Here is a 20,069-nt window from a genome sequence, read left to right as displayed (position 1 = left end):
AAACCTTTCCTCAAACAGGTGCTACTAAATTAGAATCATAAGCAGAGTGTAGCTGGACTATTTAAAAGCAAAATAACAGGTCATTGAGGGTCAGAAATCTGTCTGATAAGCAAGTGATCAAATACTTATTTGACACAGTAATTTACAAATAAACTGTTAAAAAAATAATACAATGTGATTTCCGGATTTTTCTTTTTAGTTCTGTTTCTCACAGTAAAAATGCACCTATGCTGAAAATAGTAGACCTCTCCATGATTTCTAAGTAAGAGAACTTGCAAAATCACAGGGTGATCAAATACGGAGTTTCAAATATCCAGAAAACTCAAACCAAAACCTTTTCCATACACCCCCATCTCTATTGCCAACTGATCTCCTTTCCAGGGCATGGTGGATTTCTCTATGCCCTCTTAGATTGATAATAACCACTAGCTGTTTTCTGCATAGTCACAATGGCATTTCACCCACTTCAACCTAGAGAGCACATACAAGGGAGGTTCTAACATTTTCTAGACACACTCTTAGGACCTGAGCATATCCAGGGCTGACAACACAGATTAAGCTGCTGATCTGTACTATGAGCAATAATGCAATTTATACTGCATAAGGGCAGTACATACACTTCCGAGACTCAAAACTAGCCCCCACCCCTTCCCTGCAAGGAGTCTTGACATTTTTGCATTTATTAATTACATATCTCACATGCTCTCTTTATAAAAAAAAATGTAAAAATCTAAAATATACTTCCAGAAAACAAAAAGTTCTAACTCTCTCACGACTGTTTCCATGTTTTTAAATTATTTTTTATTTTATTTATTTACAGTAAACCATAACTATTACAAAATGCATCTTCTGTGTGTATTTCACATTGTGTTTATTGTAAATAGGCCCCTTATGCACCTCTGTTTAAATGCTAACTGCATTTCATTGGCTCTGTACATGATCTCTGCACAATGACAATAAAGTTGAATAGAATCTAATCTAAAAAGAACAGAGTGGGACTTAACACACACCCTGCGGAGTCCCATTTTCTACCCTACATTTTTAAATTTCTAACTTGATACTTCTGAGCCTGTTTTCACCTAAATACTATTGTTGTTCTTCTGTCCAAACAATCCTTAACCAAATTATAGATTTTGCCTCTCCTAAAATGTGTTTTGTTAATTATTAAAAAATTACGAATTTGTTTAAAAGGCAAAGTGATTTTCCAATATTTGTACAAAAGCCGCACCCTAAAATCTACTTTCGGCTAGATTAAAGACGGTGTTAGTTCAACCAGCCGTTTGTGTGCGTTTGTGTTGGTGTATATATACAGGGTTTTACGGTAACCCCTAGGCGCTCGTTTTGGTGAACAAAAAAAGTCGCGTGTGAACCTCGGGAACTTTGTATCGTATCAGATCGCTTCCAACTCTTTACATCTCCTCCAACTATTACATTTCCAGCAGAGAAATTAATTAAAATAGTCTTTAATCCACGCGTCTTGCATCAGCATCGGTTGCTGAGAGAAAAATGATGCAGGCTATCGAAAATATTCAGTGAGTAACAGACAACTTGGTCATGTTTACTAAGATTAAGACTTAGATGGGCTCAAGTTCAATCTGATGTGCGATCGTAGACGGGTTTTTACGGTAACTTGTAGGGCGTTGAGAGGGAATGCAACCATTTGATGGTTTCATAAGTACACATTTAAATGTACATTATTATTATTATTATATCTGCTTAAATCTTTGTAGGTTAATTTAACAAAAAAAAAAAAAAAACTGAACGTGGTCTTGAAAGTTTTTCTCGCGCATGCAGTTACCGTACAAATCCGTATATACGGGCGCAAACATTACAGTACACGGCTTGGGCGGAAGATCTATAGCTATAATAAATATTTTTTCGAATTTCAGTTCATAATACTTCTCTAATCCTTTTGGTTTTTGTTTCATAGCCAAGAAATAATTTTGTACATCCCAGCATTAGTAGTTTAGTTTAGCTTAATTCAGTTTATGACCTTTTTGTTTGTTTGTTTTACAGACAGTAACTTAATTCCATGTCTAGTTGTCTCTGTCCCCACTTAAAAGGTCCACAAGTACCCTAAACTGCAATAATATAGGCTGGTGCTTTTATTAAAAAGTAGGAATTATTATGAGCCCATAAAAATAAAGGAAATTCTTCAGTTTACTAAAGTTTCTTTCTTTCTGATAGTCCTTTGCCTTGGACTATTTTTTTGTCTCAATGCAATTATCTCGTGGTCTTCTGTAGACAGGCCGTCTCCAGCCTTGACCCCCAAAAACGATACATCCTGGCCATTTCCTCAGCTGGACTTGGAGGTCTTTTACTCTATCGGGCATTGAGAAAGACGACAAAGACAATCCCATTTGGAGATGGATGGTGGAGGGTAGGGGAGAAGCCCCTAACAGAGGACAGAACGATACGGCCATTCGTTGTGGAGACCTCTGAGGAAATGATAGCGGTAGAAGAAATTTTAACATCTTTACCATTTATACCGAATAACCCCCAGATACAGACAGTATTGTAGACGTCCCAAGTAAAATAATAATATTAATAAAATCCTCGTGTATGCTATGTTTTCCTTTCTTGACTTCAGGATCTTTACCAGCGCATTGACCAGACACGATACACAGACTGTTTGCAAGACGCCAGATTTCACTATGGCTTTAACTCTACCCATCTCCAAAAAGTCACCTCATACTGGAGGCATGAATTTGACTGGAAGAAACAGGTTAAGGTGCTCAACAAGTACCCACACTTCAAAACTAACATTGAGGGTGAGCCTATATTTATGCAAAATTATACATTATCCAAAAGCAAAGTTTGTGTTTTTTTGTGACACATTTTTGAAATATAAGTAAGAGTATTTGTTTATTTTGGATTTTTGACTCCACATTTTGACGTACACACTTAGATTTATGGAAAGTTTTGGCAAGAAAACAAATTATCCATCAAATGCTACGTTTTTTTTTTTTTTTTTTTGATACATTCTGGAAATACAAGTAACGACAACGGTGTGTTTGTTTATTTTGGATAAAAGATTCTTGACTCCACGTTTATATCCCTTTAGGTATAGATGTGCATTTCATTCATGTGAAGCCCGTCCAGCGTCTTGGGCAGAAAGTTCTTCCCCTCATCATGGTGCACGGCTGGCCCGGTTCCTTCTTTGAGTTCTACAGGATCTTGCCCATGCTCACTCAGACTGATGGAGACGTCGTCTTTGAGGTCATCTGCCCCTCCATCCCAGGCTATGGGTACTCTGAAGCCCCACAAGTGCAGGGTAAGACTAGAAAGAATTTACACAAGTCACAAAATGAACACAGTTCTTAAAGGTTTAACTTTATTGCTACAACAGGCGAGTACATTTGGCAAATAAAAATGTTAAACAAGGCCATACTGTATTTTTGTAATGCCACAAGCAAGAACTAAAGCACAAAAAGGAACAGTACATGTTCTTCATAAAAGAAAATGCAGAAACTATAAGCATACAATTTGGGAACAGCGCCAACCTCATTTGTTTAAACACATTTCCTGTGACCTGCATTCTCACCATTTTCAATGTCGCAGGATTTAATTCCGTGGCTGCTGCCCGTATTTTTCACAAGCTGATGGAGAGACTGGGATTCAGTCAGTATTACCTACAAGGAGGAGACTGGGGAGCACTAATCACCAGCAACATGGCCCAGATGAAACCTGAGTAAGATATTATAATACACAGAATTGAAGTACATACACAAATGTTCCATGCCACAGCCCGACTCGTAGCTCACACAGTCAGGTCACAATGCATGATTTTTATTGTGAAGCAAAGGAGAATTGGTGACCTCCTAGTGGATTTTAAAACTTAAAAATTTACGATCAGCCTTCCAAAATATTTTAGGCAGTTGCCATGTGTTTAAGGAAAAAAAACAAAACAAAACAAAAAAACATGTGAAATAGTCCTGCCCTGATTTCTGGCTGACGAATGAGGCTTTGAAAAATAAAATGCAAAAGCGTGCGTGTTATTGCAAAGTGGGAGGCGACGTTTTCTCCTTTAAACTTTGCTATCAGGTGGTCAGTTTAATAATTACATCGAGTACACATTGCTAATAAGTACTAATGCATATAACATAACATTTTAATTATAATTTTGACACCATAATTGCATAAACAAAAGCAACATAATTCAATTTGGGAAATACATTACAATTTAGATAGAGGTACTCATTAGGCATTCAAAATGCATGTGTAAATGAAATCTCAGTAGTACTATTTCAAATTGCTAATGTAAATGTAGTTAAATAAATAGTTGAATTTTGAGCCCAAAGTTGCACATGGAAATGTTAATTTAAATTATTACATTGCCATTGTGCATGGTATGTTTACATTTTAATTATGACACAAACCAAAATCTATTTAAAAATCACCTCAAGACATTGTTAATTAATGTTTCTGTATATAAATAAAGCTTTTTATTCCTTTTGCCTACATTTTAACATCTCAGGAATTTTAATATGCTCTTTTTTTTGTCACTGCTTTCTTTAACCAAAGGTGCGTTAAGGGCTTGCACCTTAACATGATCAATGCCAGAGCAGGAGGCATTAAAACCACCTTGTCTCTCATCATCGGCCGTTACCTGCCCTTCCTGGTCGGCTTCACCAGAGAAGATGTGCGGCGCATCTATCCTTACATGCAAAAGACCGTGTATGAACTACTGAAAGAATCTGGATACATGCACATCCAAGCTACCAAACCTGACACTGCAGGTATCATACTGTGACTTTATCTTAAATTGTTCTGCACAGCCACAAAAACGGCATGGCTGCAAGCTTGCATGTGCACCAGTAAGGATTGAACACTGTGGAAAAGATTAAAGTTAAGAATGTGGCTGGTAAGTGTTGGTTAATGTCACACTGTAGCCTAGGCTAATTGGGTGGAGTTGTCTTCTCTGACAGGTTGTGGGTTGAATAATTCACCAGTCGGCTTGGCTGCGTACATCCTTGAGAAGTTCAGCACCTGGACTGATTTTGAGAACAGGGACCTTGAGGATGGGGGATTAACAAGGTAAAAGAGCATTTTTTAAAAATGTGAGTGCTTACAACAGTGAATGCACTGAGGAGGGCTTATAGTCCCATGAACACCTATCATGTCTTTAGACTTTATCTTCACTTTTGCCTTCATGTAGGAAGTTCAGTCTGGATGATCTTCTTACCAACATCATGATCTACTGGACTACAGCCTCCATCATCCCATCAATGCGCTTCTACAAAGAGAATTTGTCGAACTATCAGAGCAGGCAGGACTATGTGTAAGTGGAAAACTACACAACAGTGACAAAATACTGTTTATCCAAAGGATAAACTCCAGGCTATAGGATAAACTGAGGTACACTGAGAAGGGGATTTGTATACTTGTTGTGGCTGCTTTTACATGGAGTAACTTTTGCGTGTGTTGGTTTTGTCGCCAGGATAAAGGTCTACGTACCGACTGGACTGGCAGCGTTTCCACATGAACTGCTGCATTGTCCCTGGGCCTGGGCCGCCACAAGATTCACAGATATTCGCTCATACACCTATATGCCCAGAGGGGGGCACTTCGCAGCCTTTGAGGAGCCAGAACTGCTTGCTCAAGACTTTTTGCAATTTGTAAAGAGTGTAGAAAGCAAGAAGGATAAATAATTTGCTTACGCTTCCTTTGTACACGGTACTTAAATGGCTTTACTATAAAGTCATCTAGATATTATTTAGATCACAAATTGTTTGTTTAGTAGTCGTTCATTAATTTGCCTAAAAAATGTCTAACCATTTATATTCACTATAAAATAATTACTACTAGACATTTTATAGTTTATCATAAAACATACTTTAATAGAATAGTTGCACATGTTACCTTGGGTAAAATAAAACTACATGGTATAAAAGTAAAACTTCAGATGGTCATATAATTTAGACATGTTACGTTGATCACACATTTTGACTGCTCTCTCAGAGAGTTAACAGACATTGTAAATCTATTTTCTGCCATAATAAAGATATGTTTTTCCTTAATAAAATGTAAGTACAATGTAAGTAGGCACACACATTAAAGTTGACAGTAACTGCTTAACAACCGTATGTGAGTGCATGACATTTTATTAAATTTCAATTCCTGAAACATAAAACTGAGTCGGTTGAGATTTTCCATCAGGTGGAATCCATCAATCCCTGAAATTTTAGCACCATGATATTACCTGGCTTTAGTCCTGTCATTTATTGAAACCCTTAATAGTCACAGGGGTTTGAAACCAGATATAATCATCACAGTCTGTAATGTCAGGTTTCCTTTGGCCACTTTCAGACCCATCACTGGCTAACACTATCACCTGCCTCTTTACCTTTGCGGGAAGTCTGAAATCAACTTTAGGCTTGAACCATTCTACGCCACAGTCCCGATGAGCAAGCGCCATGACCGTGGTGCCTGTAAGGCGGACTGGCTTAACGTCAGAAAGCAAATCCGCAACGAAAAGGGTGCGAAACAGCCGCCTCAAACACAGGGAAGTTCTCAAACTCCTGTCACTGCCTCCCTGCACCAAAGCCTCCATGTTGATCTCGTAAACCTCTGTGGGAAGAATCCCAGAGCTTCCGAGCATGAAGAGCACACGGGGGACGTAACTGAGAGAGAAGAGCACCTCCAAGTGACCAAGCACCTCATCCAGGTCTCGCAGTGTCCGCTGGCAGTGTCCTGATTTGATGGATTTCCTAACGACTCCTTCCTCCAACTGTGGGCAGAAAATATTAGTTCTGTCCTCATTAGTCTTGTATTTGTACTTAATAATTAAAAAATATATATATGATTTTTTACAGTACTGTTTGGCTTAATCTCTGTTTAGGTGTTTTTGATTCTCTCACCTGAGTGTTAGCGAGCTGCTGCTTTTGGAAGAAGACCATCTGGTCATACGTCATGGGCAACTGTTGTCTCTGGTAAAGGACACATTTAAGAAGCTCACAGACAAATCTGCAACAGCCATCTTGTGTCACGCTCCCTGGAAATAGCACGTCCACGCGACCCTCCTCCCGGGCTCTCCTCGCGATCTCCTCATCGTCGGTCTCGCATGTGGACTGCTGCGCAGACACTTGCCTATCATCAGACTCCTGCTGGCACGTCATGTGAAGACCTTCAAGTCACAAATGTATTTCATTTAGTTTAGGATATTTGGTAAGGGTGTCACGATTTCGATTTTAAATCGAAATCGATCGAAATTCATGCTCAATCTTGATTATCGAATCAAAAAATGGAATTGTCGATGCCGCCACGCCCCCATGTCACGTCAGCTTTTCTTGCCAAGCAAAAAAAAAAAAAAGAAAAAAAAACATGCTTGTTGAAGTGCTGCGAAGTGCTGTGAAGTGCTCAAACTAACAGCTACAACAGCCAAAAGATAGCATGGCAACTGCAGACGCAGGAGACTCGTCGACAGAACTTGAACCCCCTCCTCATTCACTGAAGTCGCCGGTGTGGAAGTATTTTGGATTTCCAGTGAGTTATGTTGACAATGTTCGTGTTGTCGACCAAAAAAACACAGTTTGCAAGCTCTGCTATGTACGTATACCACATTATTCCACCGGCAGCACGACTAACATGGCAGGGCATCTCCGCAGGCACCACAAAAACATAATTTGTCTGTTAAACCGACAAGTGTAACAAACTACTCTCCCGTCTTCATTTGGAATAAAACTTCCAAGTAACTCACCACGTGCAAAGGCAATTACAAGCGCGGTAGGAGAATTTATAGCCGCGGACATGCGACCTTATTCAGTGGTAGAAAACTCCGGTTTTAGGCATTTAATTAGCGTGCTAGAACCGCGCTACGAAATCCCAAGTAGGACGCATCTCACAGCTACGGTGATACCCTCCATGTACAATAATGTGAAGGAGAAAGTTATTGAAGGTCTTGGCAGTGCACATTTAGTAGCCTTGACTACAGATTGCTGGACCTCCAGAGCAACACAGAGCTTAATGACTGTCACAGCGCATTACATTAATGATGACTGGGAAATTCAAAATCCAGTACTTCAAACTCGCCCCATATATGAAGCCCACACAAGTAAACATTTAGCAGAAGTGCTGAGGGAAGTGGTACTGGAATGGAAGTTGAACAGGCAAAATGCAACAATTCCTGTGACAACTGATAATGCAAAGAACATTGTCAATGCCTCACATGCAGCTGGATTGTCTCCACACATTGTATGTTTTGCCCACACTGTAAATCTGGCCTCCCAGAAGGGTTTGGGAGTAAACCAGATTTCCCGTCTTTTGGGCAGAGTCAGGAGGGTGGTCACTTTTTCCACAGAAGCACCACTGCAGCCGCTGTCTTAAAGTCAAAACAAGACATGCTTCAGCTTCCTCCTCACACGCTGGTTCAAGATGTCATTACAAGGTGGAACTCCAGCTATGACATGATCACACGCTATTTAGAGCAACAAGCTGCTATCTATTCTGCACTTGCAGAAAAAGACATAAAAAAATGCTAAAGACCTTATCACTCTCTCTGATCAAGATGTGACTGTTCTGGAAGATGCATGTCAGGTACTGAAGCCCCTGAAAACAGTTACAACCTTGTGGAGTTCCGACATCTTTGAAACACAGTGACACAGATTCAACAATTGTAAAGGATGTTAAATCTGCTATAGAGGCAAATTTTGAAGAGAGGTATTCAGACCCAAGACTTCAACAGTTCCTGAATGAGAGCACTGCCTTGGATCCTAGGTTTAAAACTTTACCCCACCTGGATGACATATCTCGGAATGAGATCTTCAATTGTCTGGAAAAGAAAATCTTGCAAGAGCACTCCACACAGGTAAATAATTCTAATAGGCTAATGTGATTAAGTTAAAAAGTAGTTTGTTTTTTGTATTTACATAATTTCACATTCATAATATTTCATGAATAGGACTAATCACAATATCCTTTCTGTTTGTTGTTGTCACACTTAAATATAATTTCTACCTTAAACAACAGTGTTTTGTGTGTGACTATTTCAGTCTCATGCCTCAGGAGAAGGATCCAGCTAAAACCCTGCAGAGGATACAGACACTGTAGCAACCAGTGGAGGCAGCCCCCCCAACAAAGAGAACAGCACTCAGTGAACTGTTTAGTGATTTTTTCAGCACAGCCTCCACTGCATCATCATCAGAAACCAAACCATGGCCTGATGTTGTAAAAGATGAGATTCAGCTATACAAAATGGTTAAAGTAATTTCTGTGGATTCAAATCCACTGAAATGGTGGAAAGATAATGAGAACCAGTACCCAAATTTGTCCAAGCTTGCCAAACGTTATCTTGCTGTACAAGCAACAAGTGTGGCAAGTGAAAGAGTGTTCTCAACAGCTGGGGACATTGTGACATCTCAAAGAGCAGCCCTCTCCACAGAGAATGTGGACATTCTCATTTTCTTAAAGAAGAACATGAAACTATAAAAAAAAAAAAAATTCTGCCCATATAAATGTAAATAGTTAATATTTTTGCTATATTTTTAGCAGTTCTCTTTTCATATTCCTCTTTAACAAGAACTTGAAACTGCAATTTTTTTTGTGAACTTGAATGTCATCATCTGTGAAGAAAACAGCAGTTACAAAAGAGAAATTAGATGGCAGGTTATTTTGTATAAGTTTGGAAATTGACTGAAGATTATAAGTTATTGTTACATTATATTGTTAATAAACATTTAAAATTTGACAATGTAGTGTGTGGTACATTGTGAACAAAGGTCAGATATTATTATATTGCATAAAAGTCTTAAAATGGCATAGCTTGTGCTTTCAAATTTTTCTTTTTTAAATCGAGAATCGAATCAAACCGTGACTTTAGAATTGAAAATGTAATCGAATCGAGGATTTGGAGGATCGTGACACTCTTAATATTTGGTATGCTTAAAATAGCTATTACTTTTTAAATATTACTTTTTCAAACTGATTGGTTTGTTTTTGTATTAATAAAAGCATTGATTATTTCAAATGCTTGTATAGGACCCTCTTCAAAGCTCTAGTACCACAGTACCTTTAACGTGACAGTATCTAATGTGATATTAAATAATTTTACTGGTTATTACAGTACAATTAGCAGCTAATTAAATTATCAGTCATTTTCATACTGACCAACAAATCAGTGAGTTTTTTTTTATCAGAAAACTTTTAGCCATCTGTGTTTAAAGAAATCCATCTGTCTGACTTTAACATGGTCTGGTTGTTGTGGCCAGACGAGCTGGTCTGACGATTTCTGAAACTGCTGATCTACTGGGATTTTTATGCACAACCTTTTCTAGTGTTTACACGGTTCTAAAAAAAGGGAAAATATCCAGTGGGAGGCAGTTCTCAAAATGAAAATGGCTCGTTGATTAGATGTCAGAGGCAAATGACCAGACTGATTCAAGCTCATAGAAAGGCAACAGTGACTTAAATAACATCTTCTTACACCCAAGGTACATTGAAGAGCATCTCTGTACACGGCAAACCTTGAAGCAGTTGGAATACAGTAGCGGAAGACGACAATGTGTGCGATTCCTGTAAGCTAAGAACAGAAAACTGAGGCTCATGTGAATTCATATGAACACCAAAATTAAACAACAGTAAAAATGTTGTCTGATCATGAATCTCGATGTCTGCTCTGACATTTAAATGGTATTGTCAGAATCTGGATTAAACAACATGAAAGCATGATTCCATCCTGCCTTGTATCAACGGTTCAGGCTGATGCTGGTGGTGTAATGGTGTGGGGGATATATTCTTGGTGCACTTAGGGGTTCTTTAGATGCCACAGCTTACACGAGTATTGTTACTGACCACGGACCATGTCCATCCCTTAATGATAACACGCCATATCACAAAGCTAAAGTCATCTCAGACTGGTTTCTTGAACATGACAGTGTGAGTTTACTGTAGACAAATGGCCAAATGTTTTCTGTGTGTTTGTTGTGCATGTTATTGTCTCTAAAAGCTTCTGTCACCAAAACAAATTCCTTGTGCTTGCCATTAAAACTCTTTCTGATTCTAATTAAAACAAAAATCATAATAGAATCACAAATCCAGGATGGAAAACTGGCATACAAATTAATTTCATTTTCAGGTTTGAATTGTACCAAAAAGAAAAGGGAAATAAGCTGAGTGTGAACATGTTCAGAATAAACATTTTAGGATTTAAATTAGTTAAAAATAAGTGTGCACCACGTGACACACCTGGGATTAGTTTAAACACCTGGCTAGATAAGTTCAATCTAAAATCAGCAGACTCACTCCTGTCCTGTTGGCTCTCTGCCGCTCGGGTGCTGTCTCTGTTCTCCTTCGTGTCCTCCCCTGGTCCATTTTTAGACTTGTCCTCCTCCCCAGCAGCTGTATGTTCCACCCGAGCTTCGCCCTGACTCCCCGGCTCTGGGATAACAGTCATAACTTTTTCTAATTCCCCTTCTTTTCCGAATCTCTCCTCGCCCATAGCTCCAAGTGTTTGAATTGAATTTCCCCCGCTGATGCATCATGGGAAACACGGAAGCGGAAGTGCTTTTTTTTGGAGCCGCAAACGTCTAGGCTGTGTCTCAAACCGGAGACCTATGCTGCCGACTCCTATAATTTAGGACACTACATAGTGCAGTTCCGCGAGTACGTCAGCACGTTGCTAGGTTACCGAAACACGCCAGCGGTTTCCAATAAAGTAAAAAAGAAAATACTGGGAAGGAAAAAAGATTAAATTAAATAGTTCCTGGTTAGAAATAAAACCATCTTCATAAAGTAATTTCTTCAAAATGGTTTCCGTTGCTATGTTTACAGGCTGTATTATGGGATATGTAGGATAATAATAATAATAATAATAATAACACGACTGCTGCTTTTTGTTTTAAGGAAGTTTTATTGTTGTTGTTTTAGACAATACTGGCCACATTTAACAAGATGAAACAAATCATGAATCGGAATAAACAAAAACGCGCGTGTGCGTGCATAGGTGCGTGCGTGTGTGCGTGCGCGCGCGCGTGTAATTTTCAATCATGTGTCCTGAAATACAGTACAAGTAACTCTTTAAAACTAATATTAATGGTTAAAATGTAGTATTAAATAAATCCACATAGTGAAACTCTTTATATAATACGTATAATACCTCATATTTATTTTCTCACATTTAATACATATTTCCATCATTTTCTTTTGATTCTGTGAAGCTGCTTTGCGACAATAACCATTGTTAAAAGCAATAAAATAAAATGGACTTGATTTATTTTAGAAGATTAATTATGTTAATCAAATATGTTGGTCAATTATGTTATTTTACTAAATTCATTATGTTTTTCTCAATAGTAAATGGGTCATTCTACAGAAAAGTGGAATTTGGGTGTTAAAAAAACTCCTTAAATGTATTTCTTCTTTCACACCTAGAATTGTTTAATAGCAATAACTTTATGAATCCACACAAAGTAGGGCTTAATGCGGTTTATTTGTTACATACATGCAACTAGCGTTAACTGGTGTTACTTTTCTTCCTGGTAATAGACAATTTAGAGAAAAATCTTTCTAAAAACTATTTAACAACATGTCTTCCATGTGTAAGACCACATGATTTCTAATCCTGTCAAAACAATTATTTATTAGATGTAATCCGATTTTTGGCAGCTGAAGCGAGAAACTTGACATACCTTTTGCATTTGTCCAGTGCTCTTCATCTAGTGTCCTCTCACATAGGAACAATTTTAAATTGTCAAAAGTATTTTAAAGGAAAGCGCTTTCTGTGTGACAGTAACATTAGTGACATAGTGTGGGATAACATATTTATTTCATATTATTTATTGTAATCTATTATTGTTTCATGATTTTAGTGTTTCACTTATATAAAAAGATATTGATGTTACAGTCAATCAGATACTGTATATTTTATGAAAAAAATCTTTAGATAAGAAGTATATGGTTCCATTTCTATGTATATATGATCATAGTGACAAGCTCTTTTTAATGCTTGAATTAAATATTGAACATTAAAGTAAGAACATGTAGATACTATAGTTTCTGAACATATACAAGTTATGTGTTTGTTATATACATTTAAATGATTTTAGCATTAGCAAAACAGCACTTTCCACAATTTTTGTAGAATGACTCATGCACATATTTTAATGGTAAGGTTATAAATAAATGTTTCTTTTAGAGGTGGTACGATGTCTAGTCAGAGCGACTCAAGGTCATGTCTGCAGATAGGATATGGTATGATTTATCTGACACATTGTTTTAACCAAGGACAAAAATCTGATTATGTGAAAAAACATGTACAGTATTTGCAGTACTTGTACATTCTATTTGGAAAGTTCTATTTTATCCTGTCTGACCCATCCTGGTGCCCCGCTTCTGGTTTGAGATCTCGTCACATGGATGCCCCGTGTGTCTCTCTGGGATGCGACTGGTGTCTGGGGATGATTCTCTCTATCTAGAAGATGGTTCTGGCCTCGACTGGTGTTGGCAACTGTTTCTCTGGGGACTTGACAGTTCGATAGTTCAGGACTGGAACTTCATACAAGTCTACATGAGTTTTCAATAACCACCTGGACTCCATATTAACATCAATTAACATCAACTGTTATACTGAACTGCCTGCCAACTAACACACAGTATGAGTGCAGATCAATCCCTGCTATCCATCATCACCCAAATGAGGATGGGTTCCCTGTTAAGTCCGGTTCCTCTCAAGGTTTCTTCCTATTACCATCTCAGGGAGTTTTTCCTTGCCAGTGTCGCCCTCGGCTCGCTCACCAGGGACAAACTGACCATTTTGATTCATACTGTACACATTCACATTACATACAAACTTAAATAATTCTTTCGATTGTGTAAAGCTGCTTTGCGACAATGACAATTGCTAAAAGCACTATACAAATAAAATCAAATTGAATTGAAAGTATTCAGACCTTTTCTGAATTTATAAATGTTATTGTTAAAGTGGAGTACATTTACCTTTTTGCTATTAATCTACACACAATAGAGCAGTAATAATAAAAATAACTGTTTTTTTTTTTTTTTGTATTTTCTAATGTTATAGATAAAACTACCATTCGACAGGATTCAATGCACTAAATAAAACAAAAAATAATAATAATGAATACTAATAAAGATATGTAATGAAAGTGTGTTTGGAAAGTGTGTTTCAGGAGGCATAAAAATCCTTTGACGTTGGTCAGGGTTGCATCACAAGTAAAGCTGGTCAAAGTGTTAAAGGTCTACTGAACATATTGTAGGTCACAGTTCAGAACACATGGCATTGTAATAAGTTATTTACTGCTAAAATAGAAGGTTTAACTGCTGTACAATGGTTATGCTTGTTAAAAAAAGGTACTATATCTTACTTTGATAAAGTAGAACATAAAGCAGACAAAATGACCTTTGATTATCACAAAAATCAGAGAAGTTGTGTGGAATCGGCAAATAAACTGCTGACAGATGTCTTTCGTTGCCAAGGTTCGCTTCACTGATGTTACTGTCACTAGCTGTTTTGATGCATGTAACCAAAATGACTGCCAAAAATGTGCATTTCCAGCAACTGTTGCATGGTCTTACATATTTGGTCAATAACAAACATCAATCTGAGATTTGACGGTTATCTCTTATTGTCCTTCAACTATCAACCACCAGTCTTTAATATGTCTCCAAACATTCGGCTGTTTTGACTAAATGATTGACATTTATGTTGTGTGTCGGTAATAGAGTGTTGCTCAGCAATTTTCATCTGATGTGGTTCACAGTGTTTGTTTTTCATGGTTTTATCATTTGTACACACTTTCAGTACATTGACAGCCAATTCTAGAGTCTGTTGGAAACCCTATGCAAAAAAATTATTATAACTACATTAAATGTTTTATGTGCTAGGGTATTTTTTTTAATAATGGCAAAAAAGTGTTTAAAAAAAGATTTAAAAAAAAAAACTGTTAAAAATTTTAACTAAACCTACTTTATAAAAAAAACATACATAGTAATAAAATGTGATAAAAACCAGCATCCATTTATAGTACTGCTGTTAAACAGAGAACTGAAAATGTCCTCTATATAATTAAAACAATTGAATGTTTAACATAATCTTTTAACATTTCATTCAAATCTTTGGCCTCGACCTGATTGAAGAGAAGTACTGTACACTGATAAAGCTCTAAGGTTGCAAAGCACTGGGTATCTTTCTGTTGATAAGTGAGAAATGAGGTTTTAACAATAAATCATGTGGTATACATGCAAGAATTTCCATTAGATCTCTTGTTTGATCGGCATAATACGTACAATTTGTCCTTAGCAAAATGATAAAAAAAAAAAAACAGACTAACACATTCCACTGTGTTTTCCAGACATGCTCCTCCCATTATTATTAGTATTATCCTATAAATATTTACAGTTTCCCAAGGGAACTGCAGTTTCATTTCACAGGATTAAGCTTGGAACTTAGTAATCATGTTTGTTAAGGTTCTAGCCCTACTCTTGGCATTCTCCGTGGCTGTGGCGAGCGTTGCTATCGTTGGAGCCCCATTCGAGGTAGACATAAACTGTCCAGATGTTCGAGATGCTCTGCAGTTCGCAGTCACTCAGTATAATAAAGAGAGCAACAAACCATACACCAGCCAATTTGTTAAAGTGGTCAAGGCTCAGAAACAGGTAAGATATTTTTCTGTTTTTTTTTTTACTTTACAACAAGAAGCTTCCATTTACCTAATTATTAATGAAGCTAATTAACACTGTGCCTATACACCTAGCCTAAATCTGACTTTATACTTAGTAACCAAAAGTAAACATAACAGGGTCCAAACAAAACTGGCGTCAAAACTGTAAGATATTCCTATACGGGGATATTTGGATCTCAAATACACAAAAATATCCAAGCTAAAGATGTCAGGCTAAAGGCTCAGGTTGTGGAATATGATGTCTCGACCAAGCAGGGACCCAAATACTTTACTTACAACCAACCATGCACACTGGCTTTTAGATTTTGAACCAAAAATGGCCCAAGTATAAGTTATGAGTAAGTTATGGTTGTATTTTAAGAGCACAGCATTGCTGTCTGTGTATCTGCTTACCCAGGATAGGCTCCACATCCCTGACAATGATAAATTATTCACAAAAGATAAATTAATTAATGTGTTACTTTACTATATGAGGAAAAGTCTAACTGACATGTGGTCTAAAGTATTTTCTTTCTTGCTTTAGGTTGTTGCGGGTGAGAAGTACATCTTCACTGTTCTGATGGTCAGGTCGTTCAACTTAAAACCTGGAAGCCAGTGTGCCATGAATTCAGAACCAGCGATTTCACAAGTTAGTTACATAAAATGTTCAGATTTATGCACATGTTTAATTTGTACATGCATTTGTCTTCCTACAAATGCTAAATCTTCTGCCTCTTTGTCACCTCCTTTAAGCCTCATGAATGCACCCTTACAGTGTGGAGTAGGCCTTGGTTGAACAGCATGATCCTGACTGACAATACCTGCTAAGAGAGACATTCAGCAGCCCCGATTCTTTCAAGAGAATCAAAAATGCTAATCAAATGTTGCTCATTGTGCGCCATTGTGCCACCTTATATAAATAACTATTAATATTAATTTCTGCTTTGGATTTTTTATTCAAATGTTTTAGGCAAGATATGTTTTGGGAACCCATACACTCTATAAGTATTCGCATGATATAAAGTTAATATTTTATAAATACATATATAGATAAAGACATATTATTCACATAATATAAAGTCAAAGTTTTTTTTGGTGTAAGGCTATGATTAAAGATCAGCATTATCATCTAGTTAGTGTGAGGATTAGTTTAAATTAGATTAGATTCAACTTTATTGTCCCTGCACATGTAGGTATGTAGGTAAAAATTGCATATATAAATAGTATACAAGGAGGTAGATTAGTTACAATCTGTGGAAATGAGCAAATGATTACAGGTGGTACAGTAAGGAAGGTATTGTATACCATGCTAAAGAATTTTGTGCATGTAAACATTATACAAATTCAAATAGTAGATACAGGGTTTGTTGGCTAAATTTATTTCTTCATTAAAGAATAAGCTCATATATAATTATTTTTTTATGTCAGTCACATCCACCAATGTATAACATGTTAATGTGTGTATCTGTCTCCACTAGCCAATACATTCTTAATGACCTATTTGTTTTTTAAAGTTAAAAAACATTTTGGCACACCATTATTAACAACAACAAAAAAGACAAGGGAAAATGTCCATGTTTTTTCTCAATTGGTGTCACAGTGATTTTAAAAGCATGAGCGAGTAGCCTGAGAGGCCAAAAACGTGAGATGACTTTTACGCCAGTAGGGCACCCAAGAGCTAAGAAACATTAAACTACATCAGTGTAAATATATGCAGGTCTTCAGATTATTTTGAAGATAATGGTGATGAACGCTGATTATAAAGGCTCCCTGCAAATTGTTGCATAATTGGCACTGGCTTTCAATGTACTGAATGTGTATTCAACATTTAATGATAAAAATATGTAGAAAATGTAATAACTACCAGTGGCTGGATGTGTCAAAAGGTATATGAGGTCTGAACATATAAGCAAATGAAATGGTTATTAATCTGATACCAGATTTTGCAGTTAACCAAAAATCTCTTCTTGGTTGAAATATACAGCATTGCAAAATAGTGCAAAGAGAGTTAAGAAGGCGGAGCTGCATCATCACAAGGTATCACATCCTGAGCAAGAGTCAGGCAGGGACCAGACACTGATAACAGTGTATCTGGATCTACTGTAAGACATTAGACCGTAGAATTTACACCGCACTCAATCAGTGTAAAGATTGTCATTTAAATAGGACTTATTATGATTAAAAGTCATTATGAGAATATTACCATAAAGAAAGAGCACAAGACGTTCAGTCCTTGTGTTTCTTAATACAACAGAGAGACTATGAATCATTACACAGAAGGTTTCTACCCAATTCCCATGAACATGACTAAATAATTACTACAGATAATACCTGATTACAGTGAAGTGAAGAAGGGCCTTTATATTTCAGTAAATATGAAAACCTTGTGTAGACTGTGTTCTGTGTGTTGCATCAAAGAAAAAAGCTGATTAACTTGATAAAGGTCTTGAATGTGGGCGACAGTGCAGAACGCCCTATGTTGAAAACCCTATGCAAAAATTTCCTTATCTTATCAGTAATCTGAAAGCCTGCACATTGCCACTGCTGAAGTTTAAAGTTTGTCAGCACTTGAGTGCCACCTAATGGCCTGTGTCCCCAAATTGGTGCCTGCCTTGCCTGTTGAAAAGAGGTGCCTCTGTTCTCAGATAATTTTTGTCACAAGGTCAAGTGAGTATTGAGGTTGTTACTGTTCTATTCAATCGCTTGTTTCTTTTAACTAACTAATTTATGAAAAAATCGCTGTGGAATGATATGTCTTACTGTGTAGTCAACATCATTATAATTTTGCTTAGACGATTCGTATTCATGCAATGTTTTATAAATTTGGAAAGGATTTAGTCCTGTAAAGCCCATTACTAAACTTTATTAAATGTTTTATTTGTTAGGGAATTTTTTTTATAATGGCAAAAAAGAGGACAAAAAGAATTTTAAAAAACTGTTAAAATGAAAATTCGGTCTACTTAAAAAAAAAAAAAAACATTAAATAATAAAATGTGCTTTAAAAACTGCATCCATTTATGGTACTGCTGTTTAACAGAAAACTGAAAATGTCCATTATATAATTAAGAACAGGCTTAAACAATTGAATCTTTAACATAATCCTCCAACATTTCCTTTAAATCTGTGGCCTCAACCTGATTGAAGAGAAGTACTGTACACCGATAAAGCTCCAGGTTTGCAAAGCACTGGGTATCTTACTGCTGATAAGTGAGAAATGAGGATTTAACAATAAATCAAGTGGTATACATGCAAGATTTTCCACTAGATCTCTTGTTTCATCAGGCATACTACAATACAAAGGGGAGTTAGGAAGGCGGAGCTACATCATCACAAGGTATCACATCCTAAACAAGGGTGAGAAACCGAACACAGATCCGCCTCTGGCTGAAAGGTGAAGTGATGACAGTGGATCAGTAGTAAGACAGTAGGCCGAAGGTATCACACTGCCATTGCGCTTAATCAGTGTACTGATTGTCATTTGATTAAGACTTGTTATAATAAAATGTCATTTAGAAAACATTACCATAAACAACATGCATGAGACATCCTATTCTTGTGTTTCTTAATGCAACAGAGAGACTATGAATCATTACAGGGAAGATTTCTACCAAATTCTTATAAACATGACTAAATAATTATTACAGATAATACCTAATTAATGTGGAGTCAGGAAAGTTCTGTATATTTCCATTAGAGCCTTAAGTGGATATAGTTATGCAAAGCCTATATCTCACAGTTGACATTTGAGAAATGAGGATTTGACAGTATATTACATGGTATTGCTGATAGCAAAACTATTCGGTGCAGATCTGTCCTAACTCATAAATAGATTGCCTGGTCAAAAAAAGGTTGCTGTTTCAAAAGAGTCAGGGACAGAAAACGACTAAGGATATTTGAAACGTGAAATATAAAGGTGTGCTCAGGTATTATGTCAGGAGTTTATTAAGCTGCATGTAAAAATAAAACAAGGACATGCACCCTCACATTCTTTATGCAATTCTTGGTGAACTTGGAGAATTTTTAAAAGAACATTATATTCCTTTAAAAAAATAAAAAAAAATTCCTTCACATCATGAAGTCTCCCTAAGAAAGGTATGTTAGCAGTACATGTAAAAATGTATTCGCTCTGTCCTGTACAGTTTCTTTTATATTTGGTACTGTATTATTTTTGCACAATTAAGGCTTTTTCATACTTTGCTTTATATTTTTTTGATACAAACAAAATAAATAAAAAGTTAAATATAGTTTATAGTGTTTGGGAACAGATTAATTCCATTTACATATATTCCTATGGAAAAATCTAAATCGGTATATGGCCAAATCGGGTTATGAACAGAATTTCAAAATTACGTTTGTGAACTGAGGTTCCACTGTCCTTCTATTTCAAAATGGCATTAAGCAATTAAATGTGGTAATTAACCAGCATACATCTGTGGTTGCTTTTGTTAAACCCAG

General features: G+C 36.7%; 3 protein-coding genes across 3 annotated transcripts; 2 read left to right on the top strand and 1 right to left on the bottom strand.

Moving 5' to 3' along the window:
• The first annotated feature begins 1,318 nt into the window (after window positions 1–1,318).
• ephx5 (epoxide hydrolase 5) lies at window positions 1,319–5,866 on the top strand. The gene is made up of 9 exons (XM_053502415.1): window positions 1,319–1,532; window positions 2,245–2,455; window positions 2,591–2,771; window positions 3,065–3,274; window positions 3,562–3,691; window positions 4,525–4,739; window positions 4,929–5,037; window positions 5,159–5,281; window positions 5,441–5,866. Exons 1-9 carry the CDS (start codon window positions 1,507–1,509, stop codon window positions 5,649–5,651), a joined length of 1,416 nt encoding a protein of 471 aa, XP_053358390.1. The 5' UTR covers window positions 1,319–1,506; the 3' UTR covers window positions 5,652–5,866.
• Window positions 5,820–11,456, bottom strand: mad2l1bp (MAD2L1 binding protein). Its single transcript, XM_053502417.1, has 3 exons — window positions 11,239–11,456; window positions 6,861–7,126; window positions 5,820–6,730 (listed from the first exon to the last, which is right to left on the bottom strand). Exons 1-3 carry the CDS (start codon window positions 11,432–11,434, stop codon window positions 6,218–6,220), a joined length of 975 nt encoding a protein of 324 aa, XP_053358392.1. The 5' UTR covers window positions 11,435–11,456; the 3' UTR covers window positions 5,820–6,217.
• Window positions 11,457–15,385: 3,929 nt separating this feature from the next.
• Window positions 15,386–16,930, top strand: LOC128529029 (cystatin-like). The gene is made up of 3 exons (XM_053502327.1): window positions 15,386–15,609; window positions 16,159–16,263; window positions 16,368–16,930. The coding sequence occupies exons 1-3, from the start codon at window positions 15,409–15,411 to the stop codon at window positions 16,440–16,442; spliced, it is 381 nt and encodes a 126-aa protein (XP_053358302.1). The 5' UTR covers window positions 15,386–15,408; the 3' UTR covers window positions 16,443–16,930.
• Window positions 16,931–20,069: the final 3,139 nt, after the last annotated feature.

The sequence above is a fragment of the Clarias gariepinus genome, chromosome 8 (assembly GCF_024256425.1).
Source record: "Clarias gariepinus isolate MV-2021 ecotype Netherlands chromosome 8, CGAR_prim_01v2, whole genome shotgun sequence".
NCBI classification, from domain to species: Eukaryota; Metazoa; Chordata; class Actinopteri; order Siluriformes; family Clariidae; genus Clarias; species Clarias gariepinus.
The sequence above is the reverse complement of the archived record's forward strand: the minus strand, read 5'-3'. Positions and strand labels throughout refer to the sequence as shown.

Bases quoted from the DNA above. Each gene is read 5' to 3' on its own strand.
- ephx5 (XM_053502415.1), top strand. From the start codon at position 1,507: ATGATGCAGGCTATCGAAAATATTCA. The intron at 2,456-2,590 runs GTAGAAGAAATT...TCTTGACTTCAG, and splicing joins CCTCTGAGGAAATGATAGCG to GATCTTTACCAGCGCATTGA. The intron at 4,740-4,928 runs GTATCATACTGT...CTTCTCTGACAG, and splicing joins TACCAAACCTGACACTGCAG to GTTGTGGGTTGAATAATTCA.
- mad2l1bp (XM_053502417.1), bottom strand. From the start codon at position 11,434: ATGGGCGAGGAGAGATTCGGAAAAGAAGGGGAATTAGAAAAAGTTATG. The intron at 7,127-11,238 runs GTGAGTCTGCTG...TGTGACTTGAAG, and splicing joins AGAGAGCCAACAGGACAGGA to GTCTTCACATGACGTGCCAG. The intron at 6,731-6,860 runs GTGAGAGAATCA...TTCTGCCCACAG, and splicing joins AGCAGCTCGCTAACACTCAG to TTGGAGGAAGGAGTCGTTAG.
- LOC128529029 (XM_053502327.1), top strand. From the start codon at position 15,409: ATGTTTGTTAAGGTTCTAGCCCTACTCTTGGCATTCTCCGTGGCTGTG. The intron at 15,610-16,158 runs GTAAGATATTTT...TTCTTGCTTTAG, and splicing joins TGGTCAAGGCTCAGAAACAG to GTTGTTGCGGGTGAGAAGTA. The intron at 16,264-16,367 runs GTTAGTTACATA...ACCTCCTTTAAG, and splicing joins CAGAACCAGCGATTTCACAA to CCTCATGAATGCACCCTTAC.